General features: G+C 42.4%; 1 protein-coding gene across 1 annotated transcript in view; it reads left to right on the plus strand.

Annotated features, from left to right (window-relative positions):
- Itpr1 (inositol 1,4,5-trisphosphate receptor type 1) overlaps positions 1-13,869 on the plus strand; it is a 324,501-nt gene that overhangs the window by 111,732 nt on the left and 198,900 nt on the right. The window contains exon 5 of the mRNA XM_060383882.1: positions 6,141-6,256. Coding sequence (XP_060239865.1) covers positions 6,141-6,256 — 116 coding nt within the window. The remainder of the gene's footprint in view (positions 1-6,140; positions 6,257-13,869) is intronic.

The raw sequence follows: 13,869 nt of genomic DNA on the forward strand, positions 1-13,869 counted from the left end.
TCCTTGCCTTCTCCTTTTTTCCATCTTTCCTCTTCATGTCCTGACATCCTTAGGTGTTGTTTACTGGGTTCCACGTGCTGGTTGACCTGCTCATTACTCAGCATTTCCACTTGGATGTTTTATGAACATCCCAATTTTGGTATAGTGCGAATAAAATTGTTAATTTCGACTACTTCACCCCAAAACTTGTTCCTGCCTAGTCTTTGCTTTCTTGCTAGGCTCCATAGTGAGTAAGAACTCGCTCTTAAGAGACATGCCCAGTGCTGAAAGAGTGCATATTGCCCTTGCAGAGAAGTCAAGTTTTGTTCCTACCAGCCATATCTGGCTGCTCACAACCACCTATGACTCCTACTCTAGGAGATCTGATCCTCGCCTTGGCCTGCTCAGGCACTTGCATTCACACGTACATACCTACACACAGGCACACACAAGTACACGTAATGAAAACTAAAATAAACCTTAAAAAAAAAAAAGGAAACTCCCATATAATTGTAAGGCAGACCAAATTCTGTCTTTGCTTAAGGCTATCTGCAGCTTCTCAAGACCCAGAGGCCACCAACCCCAGGCCTCCAGTACTCTGCATTGTGTCGCGTGTGCTTGCTTCTAGAGCCACAGCTCTTATAACTTACTGTTGTCCCCTATATGTCAGCCTTTTGATTTCATTCCGAGTGTGTTGGATGTTAACGATGATATTGGTGATGATGACTGTGTGTGTGGTGTGTTACATGCTCTGAGTGTGTGGGTTCTCCTGGATCTGCTTTTGTTCACCTGGCCAAGCTGGGGTTATAGGCATGCCTATTTTAAGCGGTGTTGGCTTTAAATGCAGCTTCTAACTGAGGCCTTCATTCCTGCACGGCAAGTGGTCTTACCCACTGGACATCACTCCAAGCCCTCTCTATCCTGTTCTTCAAAGATCATAAGCATCATTTCCCTCTCTGCTCAGGGCCTTTGCATTTTTTTATGTTGTCTTCGAGGAATGCTGTTCCCCAGAGTGTCTGCTCCTGTACTAGTTACTATTCTCACTGTTGTGACAAAGTACCCCACAGGAGCAATTTCGGAAAGGAAGGATTTATTCTGACTCACGTTTGAGGCACTGTCCACCATAAGGGGAAGGTGAGGTGATGGGTAGGCTTGTTGCATCAGCAGTCAGGAATCAGAGAGAGATTACAATTTCCATCTATTGCCTTTTTTTTTTCAGTTTTATCCAGTCCAGGATCCCCACACATAGAACTCTGTCCTAGACATACCCAAGGCTCTGGCTCCTAGGTGATTCCACCAACTTAGCATTTGAGGTTGACCATCACACTCCCTTTCTGCCCTTCATGTCTGCCTTCGGGTGCCCTACGTGCTGGAGTCACTTTCCTAGTTGGGTGACTTTTGGGAAGCTCTGCTTCTCCATGCATCCTGATTGTGTCCAAAGGCAGATCTTGCCTCTGATTGTTGCCCAGTGGTACCATTCACACAGCAAAGGGTAACAGAAAAACTATTGAATTGCTAATCATTACATTTGAATTGCTTCATTTAATTTTCAAGCACTGTGAACTTGTTCCTTTGACTAGTTTGTCTCTGCCACTGATAGTGTTTTAGGATACTGCGACGTCTAGTTCTATTTTCAGGACCCAGTACCTGCTCAGAGCAAGCACTTCACTAAATAGTAATTAATTTTGTGAGTAGACGTCTAGAAGCAGAGAGCTGGAAGTGTCTTCAGACGACCCCTCAGCTGTTTTTTCTGGAGCCCAGGATCATAACACATTTGGATTACTGATCCAGCGCCTTCTTTGAGCAGCTGCTCTATCCCTAGTCCCCTGCCCTTAGGGACCTAGCCATGAGGGTGGAAGGGTGGTGTGAAGACCAAGAGCTCCCACCTTTATTCTTGATGTAGTTTTTGATGAGTCCACGTATTTCTTTCCTTCTATTCAGTTCGACTTGGTATGTTTGTGACTTCTTGCCTTTCTCTTATGTAAGCATTCTAAGTCCTCATGGTGAACACATCACACAGCTCATCCTTTCTCTTCCAACTGAGCTCTAGGGTGCATTTAAGCCATGGGAGATGCCTGAACTCTATTCTCTCTGGTGTCTAGCTCACCCAGGGCTAAAACATTTAACCAATTCCTCAATTCAGGTAAATTCTCCTCTCTTAATCTATTGTGGCATTTGAGAAAGCTTCAGAATATTCCTATGATATATTTTTTGAAAGCTTATTTTAGTTTATTCCTCAAAAACCTAAAATAACAGCAGTCATATAAGTTTTTCTGTGGGGCATATTTTTGGAGTGAAACCAAACTGCGGTGTGTGTATGTGTGTGTGTTTATGTCTACACACACACACACACACATACAAACATGCTCACCTCCCCCCCATGGGTTATATGTATATACCCTGCTCCCGAGTGTCCTGTTCTGAGTGGTTCTATACTTAGCACAGTGTTGGGACCCAGCAGAACTCTGATTTTTGCTCTGATCCGCCATCCAAATAGCAAAGGGCACCATGAAGCCATGGAATTGCAAAATTCCAGAAGGGTACTGTAACATTATATTTGAATGCTTAATTTAATTTTCACTTTGGATCCGTTGCTAGGCAACCAGGAAGACAGGGCAAAAATCAGCAAGGCTAATTTGGTTCCCTTACTAGTGTGTTAGCGTCTCTTGTATTTACATTGATGGTTGTAAATACACTTCCGCCGATGCAATGCTACATTTCGTCTGCAGAACGTAGTTGTTGAGTCAGGCTCTCCATCTTCCGGTGCTTACATGTCTGCTCTAGACCCTAGGTGAAGTTACCTGAGTGTTGAGGTGTGTGCTAGGTCCTGCTGGTTTGCGAAGTGACGTGGCCATAGCATACACAGGTCCCATTGCGTCACGGATTCAGCCTATTCCTCACATCTACCTAAGTCAAGTTGTTTGTTATTGTGGCCTTGTTTCTGGTTATGTATAGCTCCAAGCTATTGGCATATGAGATATATTAGAGGTTTAAAAAAATTAGGCCAGTTTATTTTCTGTATCTTAGTGTTGATGAAAATTGAAATTGTTAGCCACATTGGTCCTAAAGTAAGTCAGATGCTAAAAATTAGTGCTGCTAAGTAGGTTCCGTGGAGCACACACACACACACACACACACACACACACACACACGTCTTTTAAAAAGGCAGAAAGTTGGGATGTGGTTGTTCGGGAGCATCTGAGAGGAGTTGGAGGCAGGAGTGAATATGACCAAACATGTATGAAGTTATTTACATGGATGAAGTTATTTACATGGATGAAGTTCTCATCGGAGAGATAAAAATATTAAAAGCAGTACTGGTGAATAATTTCTAAGTTCTTTTTTTCCTTAAGTGATAGGTTAGCTGGGTTTGGTGGGAAAGGTATAGAATCTCATTTACTCAGGAGGCTGAGGTAGGAGGATCCACTTTTAGGATGTAGCTGGGTGGTAGAGTGCTTCTGATACGTGTGCCAGGAAAGGGGCCACGGGTGGGAGATGTTTATTTATGGAAGTCATTTTGGCTCAGCCTAGATGGCACCCGGATCTTGTGAAGAAGATACGACGTTTGATCCTGACCAGTTGTGTGACTATTCAGGCAGTGGGTGGAGAGTTTTCATACATCATGCTGCTAGGAAAACACTCTCTCCGTGTGATGTCATCACTTTCCATGATTCTGTAAATAACCGTGACTTAATCCCTTTTATAATTGGCACAGAGAGCAACAGCCTTATCTTAAACTGGTTTCCTGCCATGTCTTTTGCTTTCTAAAGACCTGGGCAGTGCCTTTCATATGTAATGAAAATTAGTTTCAGCAGACGAGTAAGATTCTTGGTAAAGATGAATCTCTATATTCCTATGTTTACCTTGCAATGAGCTGTCTGTGACTATATAGAAATACTGAGTTGATAAGCTTGTTAAATGGAGAAAGTTCCTTTTGCTTCTACAATTGCATTTTTTTTTCCTGATGATGCGGAGTATTCGCAAGTATAGTATGGAGAGAGAACTCATTGATTCTCACTAGGAGAAAGAAGCCTCTGAGTAGAGGAAGGTTTTGGTGTTTATAAATTGGACATAGCTGTGTGCTACATGGCCCCAGAAACTGACCAGATTAGAGTGATTAGGTAAAAAAGAAATGACAGACACACAGACACATAGAGCCACTGGGATTGGATGGTCTGGGCTCTAAGGAACAGGAACGTTGTAGTACCCAGAGTGCTCAGCATGTTTCTTATGTACAGGTGAACTGGGAAGGGGTTATTATATATGAGATAAATGAGGAGGCAGGGCTTATGAACCAAGGAGGTAGGGTTAACTAGTATCAGCAGGTGCAGGGGTTGAAGGATGGAGCCACAGTGGACATTTTTTTATACACATTGTCAGTGCTCTCATTCAGATCAGATAAAGGCTTTTTCATCCCTCTGAGCCTTTCCTGAGGCATTGTGCCTTGACATGTCTGTGCCCATGTCAGCAATACACATTCACTGAGGACTTAACCTGATTTCTGCAGGCAATATGTGAAATTTTTTTTCGTTGAGGTAATTATTGAATAAGATAATATGTAGAATTCATTGGAAAAGGTCTTCTAAGAGAATCTGTTTTAACAGATAAGAATAAACTGATTTGTCTATTTAAGAGTGTTATTTTCCAGATTGGGGATTTGCTTCAGATTTATTAATTTTGGTCTCTCTATCATACTATTTCAATACCCAGTATGTCAAAGTGAGTTTTGGCATAACCCTCTCAAAATAAATATATATTTTAAAGCTTATATATACATGTGTTACTGAGCTTAAGTATATATATGTATATATATATATTAAGCAGGACTATAGAAATTAGTGAGAAAGATGAAGATGAAACAGTAATTATTGTCTGGTTATTCACAGTGGTCACATAGTTCTCTTATACTTCAGCGCAGTTCGAGGGCTTGTTTTAGTTTCTTTTCTAGTTGCTGTCAGGAGATGCCTGACAGGAACAGTTTAAGAGGGGAGAGAATTTCTTTTGTCCTTTGATCTCAAAGAGATCATCAGTCTGGGAGGCCATGGCTGCTGGGCTGAGATGGCTGTGGCTTGCAGTGAAGCTCATAGGAAGCAGATAGGAAGCAGAGTGTTTGGTTAAAAGTAGGCAAGTCTGTAGCCCTAAAAGGCCTGTCTCTAGTGGTCTGTGTCCACCATGTAGGCCCCAAAGGTTCCTTGACCTGCCAAGACCTGGCCGTCTGCTAGGACCAAATGTTCAACATGAATTTGTTGAGGACATTTCATACTCAGATCATTATTGCTGCGTTAGGGTGAGGCTCATCATCAGAACACAGTGTGTGGAGGGATTTTCTTTATGATTTTTGCCTTCTGGGTAACTTTGATCTGACTGGATCATTATTTTCACTTTGGAGTGGATGACAAGAAGAGTCAAAGAAGGGTTGCCTGTGCCTTTTTGTTTGTTTGTTTGTTTGCTCGGTTGCTCTGTTGCTATCCTCATTGCATCTAACTTTTTGTAGAAATCCTGGAGCCACTTGTCAATGCTGTGTATGACAGTGCAATAAGGTCACAAAAACCCAGGATTACTAATTGGAAGCAGTTAAGATGCACTCATTGCAAGGGGTCAAAAGCACATTTATTGGTTTCAATTTGAATTTTGTTGTTTTTAAAATGTCTGTATCCTAGAGGGTCATTGCTCACACAACACTTGAAAGACCTTTGCTTTAGGAGGTACTGTCAAATAGGCTATGCACAGGCTACTAGTTCTGCATTTAAAAACTATCAGTAAGACCAAAGATTCCTGTATGCATTGTTGAATGCAGTAGGGACTCTTTGACCTTAGTGTTATCTACTATGAATGCCTGGTGGTGACTGTGGAGAAAGATTAGGAGCTCTGGATTTTGACACTAATCCCAGCTCTGTCATTAACTGCCTTGGTGACAATGCACAATTGATTACCTTCCTGTAAACCTCAGTTTCTTTATCTGTAGCTTCACACGATGATGGTAAAACTTTAAGAAGTCTGTGAAAGGGCTTTAAAACTTTAAGAAGTCTGTGAAAGGGCTTTGTACCAACACTTACGTGTAGCATGGTAGAAAACCTTAATAAGCCTGGAAAGCCTTTTTTTCATAGGCTGCGTGTATATGCGTTCCCAGTAATGGCTTTTGCCTTTTCTTTCCCTTCTAGACTGCCTCTTTAAGCTATGTCCTATGAATCGATACTCTGCACAGAAACAGTTCTGGAAAGCTGCTAAGCCTGGAGCCAACAGCACGACAGATGCGGTGCTGCTCAACAAACTGCATGTATGTATGGAGATGGGACTAACGTTATCCAGAGTGTCACCTGGATGGTGGCTGATGGTGGCTGGGAAGGGGTTGGTGATAATGAGCCTCTGACCCTATCTCCTGGCTTTTCAAATTCATTGTCGTAATCATCATCACCATTATCATCATCATCATCATCATCATCATCATCATCATCATCATCACTGTATAAGTGTTTTAACTGTGTATATTGTTGCACCATGTGTGTATATGCTGTGCCCAGAAGAGGACTTTGGATCCCTTGAAACTAGAGTTGCATATGGTTGTGTGCTGGGAATCCAACCCAGGTCCTCAACAACAGCAGCCAGTGCTCTTAACTGCAGAGCCATCTCTCCAGTCTCTCCAGTCTCCTGGCTTTCTTAAAAACTTCTGAGGAGAGATGGACTACAGCCATCTTGAGATGTTTTGCTGGGAGGTGGCACTTCCCCCTTTTCTGACTTATGAGGGGTAGCTTGAGACAAAATAGTGGCTAGAATTGAAGCTTGGCTCCACCACTCACTCACTGTGATCTTGCTCAAATTGTACAGCTTCTTCTGTGGACACATAACATGGAAACAATGGTCATGTCCACCTTTAAAGAAGGTTGAGAAGGTTGTGAGAATCACAGTAAAGAGCCGGACAGAGTGGTGCATGGCCGTAATCCCAGCCCTTGGGGAGGCAGAGGCAGACAGATCTCTGTGAGTTTAAGGCCAGCCTGGTCTACAAATTGAGTCCAGGGAAGCCAAGGCTGCAAAGAGAAAAACCCTGTCTTGAATGACCCTCCTCCCCTGCAGAATCCCACTAAAGGATACATAGAGGTCTTATGAACACCACCAGGCAAGCAGTTAATAACTGTTGTCTATTCTTTAATAAATTGGTGTGTAAGAGAAGTACTCACAGCACTGCTAATGCGCTGTGTGACCACATCAAGTGTCTGAGCCTTTCTGAGATGATCATCCTATAAAATCCTGAAGTAATTCTTCTGGTGACCGATACCTGGAGGCTAAGCTATATAGGAGCTCTGTGAGGTGTGTAGAAGAGCAATCTTGCCCTAGGTCCAGCATAACAAATTGAACTATTGAATACTTGGTTCCTCATACTCTTTTATTTTTGTCCACAGCATTTGTGTGTCTTCTTAGAATGTAAATTGCATGAAGACAGGTGCTTGTATTGCTTTTGATTCTTGCCGAGTCCCTCATGTCTATAGCCAGGCGTTATGTATCCTGGGTACTCCAGAAGTAGGCAGGAGAAGCACATAGACAAGATGCTTCTTGGTGCCGAGTCATAACTTGAAGATGGTTCCTTGGCCCTGGAGGTGCTCAGAAAGTGTCCAGGCTAAGCCGGCCCTGTTTTGGCTCAGGTGTGGCAGTATCGTAACCATCTGTGTTTGATGAGGTTGAAGTCAGGAGAAGGGTCTCCTTCCTTCATATGCTGCTCCGCTGAGGACCCTGTGTTCCAGGCACGATCCGCTGCTCAGGGTCCTAACCTCCATCAGCACTTCCTGAGCCCAGTGTAAAACACACAGAGAGTCATTCTCGTTGCACCAGACTTTTCCTCGTTATGTGTATTGTTGTCTGTGCCTGGGCTCTGAACTTCTTCTTGGGGCTACTTTAGAGCCCTCATAGGGTATAGGATTTATTCACTTTATTTTATTGAGCAGCCCATGCTCATCCCAGTCACATGATCGTCACACCCCCAGATCATCCTTCGCCAGGGTATTCTTCAGCTAAGCCCTTTGCATTCTTCCTCTCACATCTCAGCAGTGTGTTCTCTACACACTCCTCATGGAGATGTGGCCTGTTTTCCTCCACTTCAACTTCCTGTTTATGTCTTTCTCAGTGCTGATTATAATCTGCAATTATGTTTAATAAGTTTCTTAATTATTTGTCACTCATTAAAATGGCAGCCGTACCAAGTCAGGGGCATCGTCTCTCTTGTTTATGCCTGTTACCAGCTTCTTGAGGTGACTGGAGGAGAGGAGCCATGAGAAACCCTGGCTGACTGAGCACTGTACTAGATACTAGAGGTAGAATTGGGTCAGCGCTTCCTAGAAAATAAAGAATAAAGAGGTAATGCTGTGTTATAATTAATAAAGAAGCAATACAGAGCAAACTACCCTTTACTGTGGAAGGGTGTGTGGTACAATGTTCAGGGAAAGCTTCCTGGAGGAAGATGGAAGTAATTTGTAAGCCTCAGTGTGAGGCATCTCTGGAGATTACAGAACAGGAGAAAGAATAAAAGCAAAGACTCTGAGGGTAGAGGTTGTGCTAACGACTGAAAGAATTATGCCATTGTTAATAGTAATCATGACATTGGGCTTAGTGCCCGCAGGCCCATTGCTACCTCTTCATAGAAAATACTGTAAAAATTCACAAATGTTCAATGGGTTCCTAGATAATAGTTTTCAAAAATAAATGATGAAGGAGAAGTAAAGGGAAAGTGATAAGTTGTATAAGAAATGACACATGTAAGTTAATGAGTAGTGACAGCTACTCTGTGAGACAAGGGAACCAGGGTTTTTGCAGGTCTTGAGTGATACAGGTAGGTAAGTGCTTGTGACACGGGAAGCATAGGTAGCTGTTATGAGACTTTTCAAGGTGACTGTCAGCTCTCAGTAATGTTATAAAGAACATGGAGCACACTACTGGGCTTCCTTCAACAGTCCCTACACATCTGGAGAAGAACATTGGTGACAGTACTAACGAAGCACACACAATTATGCCTTTTACTGAGGTGTAAAGTGCAATGGGGTCCCGGGTTCTGAAAGTTACCTTTTAATCTAGGTGAATGTCCTAGCAGCCATAAGACTGTATAGAATGAAATGACAGCCTGCTGCATAGGACCAAGCCAGGCCTTTCGTGGGGACCAGGCTTCCTGATTCCTGTCCACTGAATGTCGCTAGCTCCACTCCTCCTCTTCCAATCATTGTTCCAGTCAGAAGTGCCACCTCCTACCCCCACGCCTGTGATCAGAACATAGGCTTCTCATCAACGAGTGGGGAAGGCCCTTCTGTTCTCCTTGCTCATAGGAGGGCACTGTTGGGTTCAGATGCCTAGGGCATAATCTTTGTGGAAGCCCTAGGTGTCTTTACTTGTCTTGCTTTTGCATCTCTGGTATGAAGATGACTCTGGTTCAATGAGATCTTAGCAGTACATCTTGAACTCTTTCTTCTCCTGTGCTTTTTTTAGTGCAGCGGTTCAGATTCATAGTCCTTTTGACCAACAGGAAGCTAACAAGAATAAAGAGGGCATGGGGAGCAGTGCTACTCAGGGGGTTCCTGAATGTGCAGCTCTGCCAGGGAAGGCCGTGCCACCTCCTGGCAGTGCTGTGTGGGAAGGTGGGCTCAGAGCTGAACATGGCTTCTGATTGACAAGCGAAGATAGGAATCCATACTCATGTGTGTAACCCTCTGATTTTTTTTAACTTTCCTGGCAGCTAATTCAGTTAAAGCTTACAGCATATGCTCAACAGCATCTCAGAATGTCTGGGCTACAGCCAGATGTGAGTGTCGTTTGCAACCTGTGAGCTATACACTTTTTCATCAGCACTTCTGTTTGATGCTCTATCCTGCAGCTGGATGAACAAAATAGGCCCTTTTTGGCTTTATGGTATTTTTTTTTAAATCTATTATTAACGGTGATTAACTTTGGGTGTGTTTGTGAGAGAGAGAGAGAGGGAGAGAGGGAGACTAAGAGACAAGAGACAGAGAAAGTGTGGGGGCTGTATTATATTCCTTATGCTATTTTTGTTGTTGTTTGTTTGTTTGGTTGGTTTTTAACCATGTAAGGGAAGCCAGTTCTTTGCCCTGATGTGACATGGCCGGCATGGCTTTGCTATCTTGAGTAGTGGTCTGCCCTTTTCTTTGTAGGGGTCATACTTTCTTGCTTAGTTGGAGTTTTTCCCCCGTTGTCCCCAAATCTTCTGCCTGCTTTGGTGTAGTCATTAAAATGTGGTATTTTGGTCAGTGCCTCCCTTGTTTCTGGGGGCTGGTCTCTAGTGGGTTTTCATTTTTATTTTGGTCAATTACTGGGCAGGACCCGAGAGTCAGAGTTCAGGTTATTTTTAATTAATGCCATTTAAGGAATTTGTTGTCTAGACGACTCAACATCATTTTGACAGAGGTAAGCAATGTGCATAGCCTTCTGAAGGAGAATGACATCTAGTGGCTGCTTACTGTGTGCTCAGTGCTTCAACAGAAGCTGGATTTCCCAGAAGTCACTTGGGCAAATGAATTAACTTCACCTTCACATCACAACATTAGTTATGAAGGCTCTAGCGAATGTTTACGGAGAGTTAGTTTGCCCACGACCTTGACATGGGTGCCCACACTGTTTGGAGTTTGAAAATGAACATGTTGTTAAGATATTTGACCTAAGCCAAGCAGAGGAGTGACAGGTCTTTATTGTTTTTTAAAGCCTGAGATGTGAGTGCCTGTTTTTCTGGATCTTTAATTCAGTACGCTATTACGTCATTGAGAGCTCATTGACCTTCCATTAATAACCTTTCCCCACTCTTCCAGTGCTCCTTCTGTACTGATTTAATAATGCTTGCTTTACTTCTGAAATAAAATAACAGGTGGCTTTATCAGAGTTGACCTTGATCTTGTTTAGGGCTCATGGTAACATCAGCTGCCCAGAAACTGTGGGATGGAGTATTTTGTCCTTAGAAATGAAAAAGAGTTTCTAACCCACTGTATAAGGAAAATGAATAGTAGGTATTTCATTTGGCAAGGTCTTTAAAGAAAACATAAAAAAACTTCATGGTTTTTAAAACTATCCAAGCCACTTGCCACAGAGACACAGGGAAGATACAGTTCCAGCAATCACACAAATGAGCCTTATAGGAAACTAATTCCAAAATAAACGTGAACAGGAAGAGGAAAGACCATTAGCTACCAGGATCCTGAACCTAACTTTATGAAGACTAGCCTTGGTCTTTATTGCTATGTGTGCTCCCCTCCCTCACAGGGCGATTTTAAACTATTGGTGGAGATATTGCTTTTTTCTCTAATTCCAATGATATCTGTTTCTCACTTTGTTGTGAGTAAATAAAATAATTTCTTTCTACTTTTAAAGCCTACATGGTTGCTCCACTGTATGGCAGTATTAGAATTTTACATAACCATTCCCTGGGGGGAGGGGAGGTAGGAAGACTTATTCAGGATCGCGACAATTTTTTTTGCCATTGAAAAAATGTTGGGACGTTATACTTTTGAGAGTTTATCTAAGAAAGAAAAACTTCTGGAAATAAAATTCCCGAGTAAAGTCACGTCCATTGAGAGAAGCCTCCCCTCCCCATTAACAACCATGACCTCATTATTTTCAAGGAAGTAGGGAACCTTAGTCTATGGGCCCAGGTACAGTCTGGGTTTGGCTACCTTCTAACCTACATATTATGTTGCCTATTGAATGTAAAAATCATGATGCTTCTCTCTCTCTCTCTCTCTCTCTCTCTCTCTCTCTCTCTAAGGAAAATTACTTAAGGATAGATGCATGAATTTGAATGAATTTCATTTATTCTCTCTCTTTCTCTGTTTGTGTCTGTTTGTGTGTAAAGGCTACGAGTCATCCTTCGATGTTGATCTTCAGAAGCCAGAACTGTGTTGTTGCTTTTGTGTGTGTTTGTGACCAGTGTCTTGGTTGATCAGAGAATCCCAGGGATCTGTCTCTACCATCCCTGCGTCCAGCACTGGAATTACAAGGCTGTGCTAGCCTGCCTGGTTTTTTATGTAGGTCCTGGGGATTGAACACTTAGGTCTTTATGCTATCTGGCAAACACTTTCTCAACTGAGCCATCTCCCAGACAAACATATTTTACATTCATGCTATTACTAAAGGGCGAATTAGAGACTTTCCTCTTTATATGATAAGGAGCTTTACAAGTGAGACCACAGAATGGGCCATAAATTACTGCTTACTGGGTTTGTTCAGTACTGATAGGCATGCACAATCATAAGTGATTGTTAACAGAAATGAAAGAGGCCTAATTCATAGTTTGACAAACTTTTAAATGTGATCTTCCAGGGTGTCTTTAAGATAAGTGTTAGGTTCTATTTTCCATGTACTTTCTGTTTTTGTTTTTAATTTTTATTTTACATAACTTCCCTCTCCCTTCAGAGCCACTGCTTTGTAATTAGATTCTGTTACCTTTTGGATGATCAATTTACATTGAGTTGTGCCCACCCAGCATAGAAAGGAACTGTCTTATTTATGGTTTCTATTGTTGTGGTAAAACATCATAGCCAAAGCAACTTGGGGAGGAAAGGGTTTATTTGCCTCACACTTTCATATTGCTGTTCACCACCAAAGGAAGTCAGGACAGGAACTAAAGCAGAACAGGATCCTGGAGGCAAGAACTGGTGCAGAGGCCATGGTAGGGTGCTGCCTATTGGCTTGCTCCTCATGGCTTTCTCAGCCAGCTTTCTTACAGAACCCAGGACCACTGGCCCAGGGATGGAAGTATCTACAGTGGTCTGGGCCCTCCCCTGTCAGCCACTAATTAAGAAAATGCCTTATAGCTGGATCTTATGGAGGCATTGTCTTAATTGAGGCTTCCTCCTTTCAGTTAACTCTGGTTTGTATGTCAAGTTGACATAAGCCCAGCCAAGCAAGGGAACTTAATATTTTTAGGCTCTTAGGTCTTAACTGGGGCTTTTGGAATTTCTTGGGAATCAGAAAAGGTTCATGAGAATTTTCCGTCTTAAAATCATTTGAGTCCAAGACGTGTTACTCAAGAATTCTGTAAGCAGGAACCTCACCAGCATGTTGTTTTGGTCACAGAAAGGCTGTATTTGCTTTTTTTGGAAAATGTTATTTTATTTTTCTGAACCCATTGATTTTTCTCCCTATGACATTTTTTCCCTGTTGAGTTTCTACCCAGTATTAGCTGAGAACAGCTTAGTAGAAAGAACAAGTCACTCTGTACAGAGTGCAAACTCTCATTCCAGATGAATCCAGTCCAGTGTTTTGTTTGGAAATCTATTTGTGGGGACTATAGAGAGCTCCAGAGTGCATGAAATACAGGGTGGAAGTTGGGAGAGCAAGGGCAGGGCAGGGGTAAGACTGAACACCTGTACAGAGGTCATCATGGATATTGAGTGCTGCTATATTGTCTACAAGGCATTATCTCTGGGTATGACTGGAGTTCTGTGACCTTATCTTTGTGTTAGTGAGAAGAGAAGACTAGTACCTAATTCAAGAAGAGGCAGAGAAAGGGCAGATTGGATCCTTTGTCAGAGCTGGTATGCACATGGTTACCCTGCAGGAATTTTCCTGATATTCAGGTCATTATCTTCCTGCACATCATTGGCCTTTTGAATTGGGATTTCTTCCTGCAATTTTCTTCAGATTTCACCTTTCTAAGTCACATGAGCCACAGGTAGAGCTAGGGAAGACCCTGAACTTAAAGGAATGGTTAAGGTTTTGGCCCAGCCCACCTAAGTCTTGTTTTAAAATCTTTGAGATATTTAGAATTTTGTTCCCAATAAAAAAGGATTAAATTATTGTCTTAATAAAGTAAACTCTTAGTCGGTGAAGAGGCACCATGAGCACAGTAACTCTTAGAAAAAAAAGAAAACATTTAGTTGGGGCTTGCTTACAATTTGGGGGTTTAGT

Source organism: Meriones unguiculatus, chromosome 5, assembly GCF_030254825.1.
Source record: "Meriones unguiculatus strain TT.TT164.6M chromosome 5, Bangor_MerUng_6.1, whole genome shotgun sequence".
NCBI lineage: Eukaryota > Metazoa > Chordata > Mammalia > Rodentia > Muridae > Meriones > Meriones unguiculatus.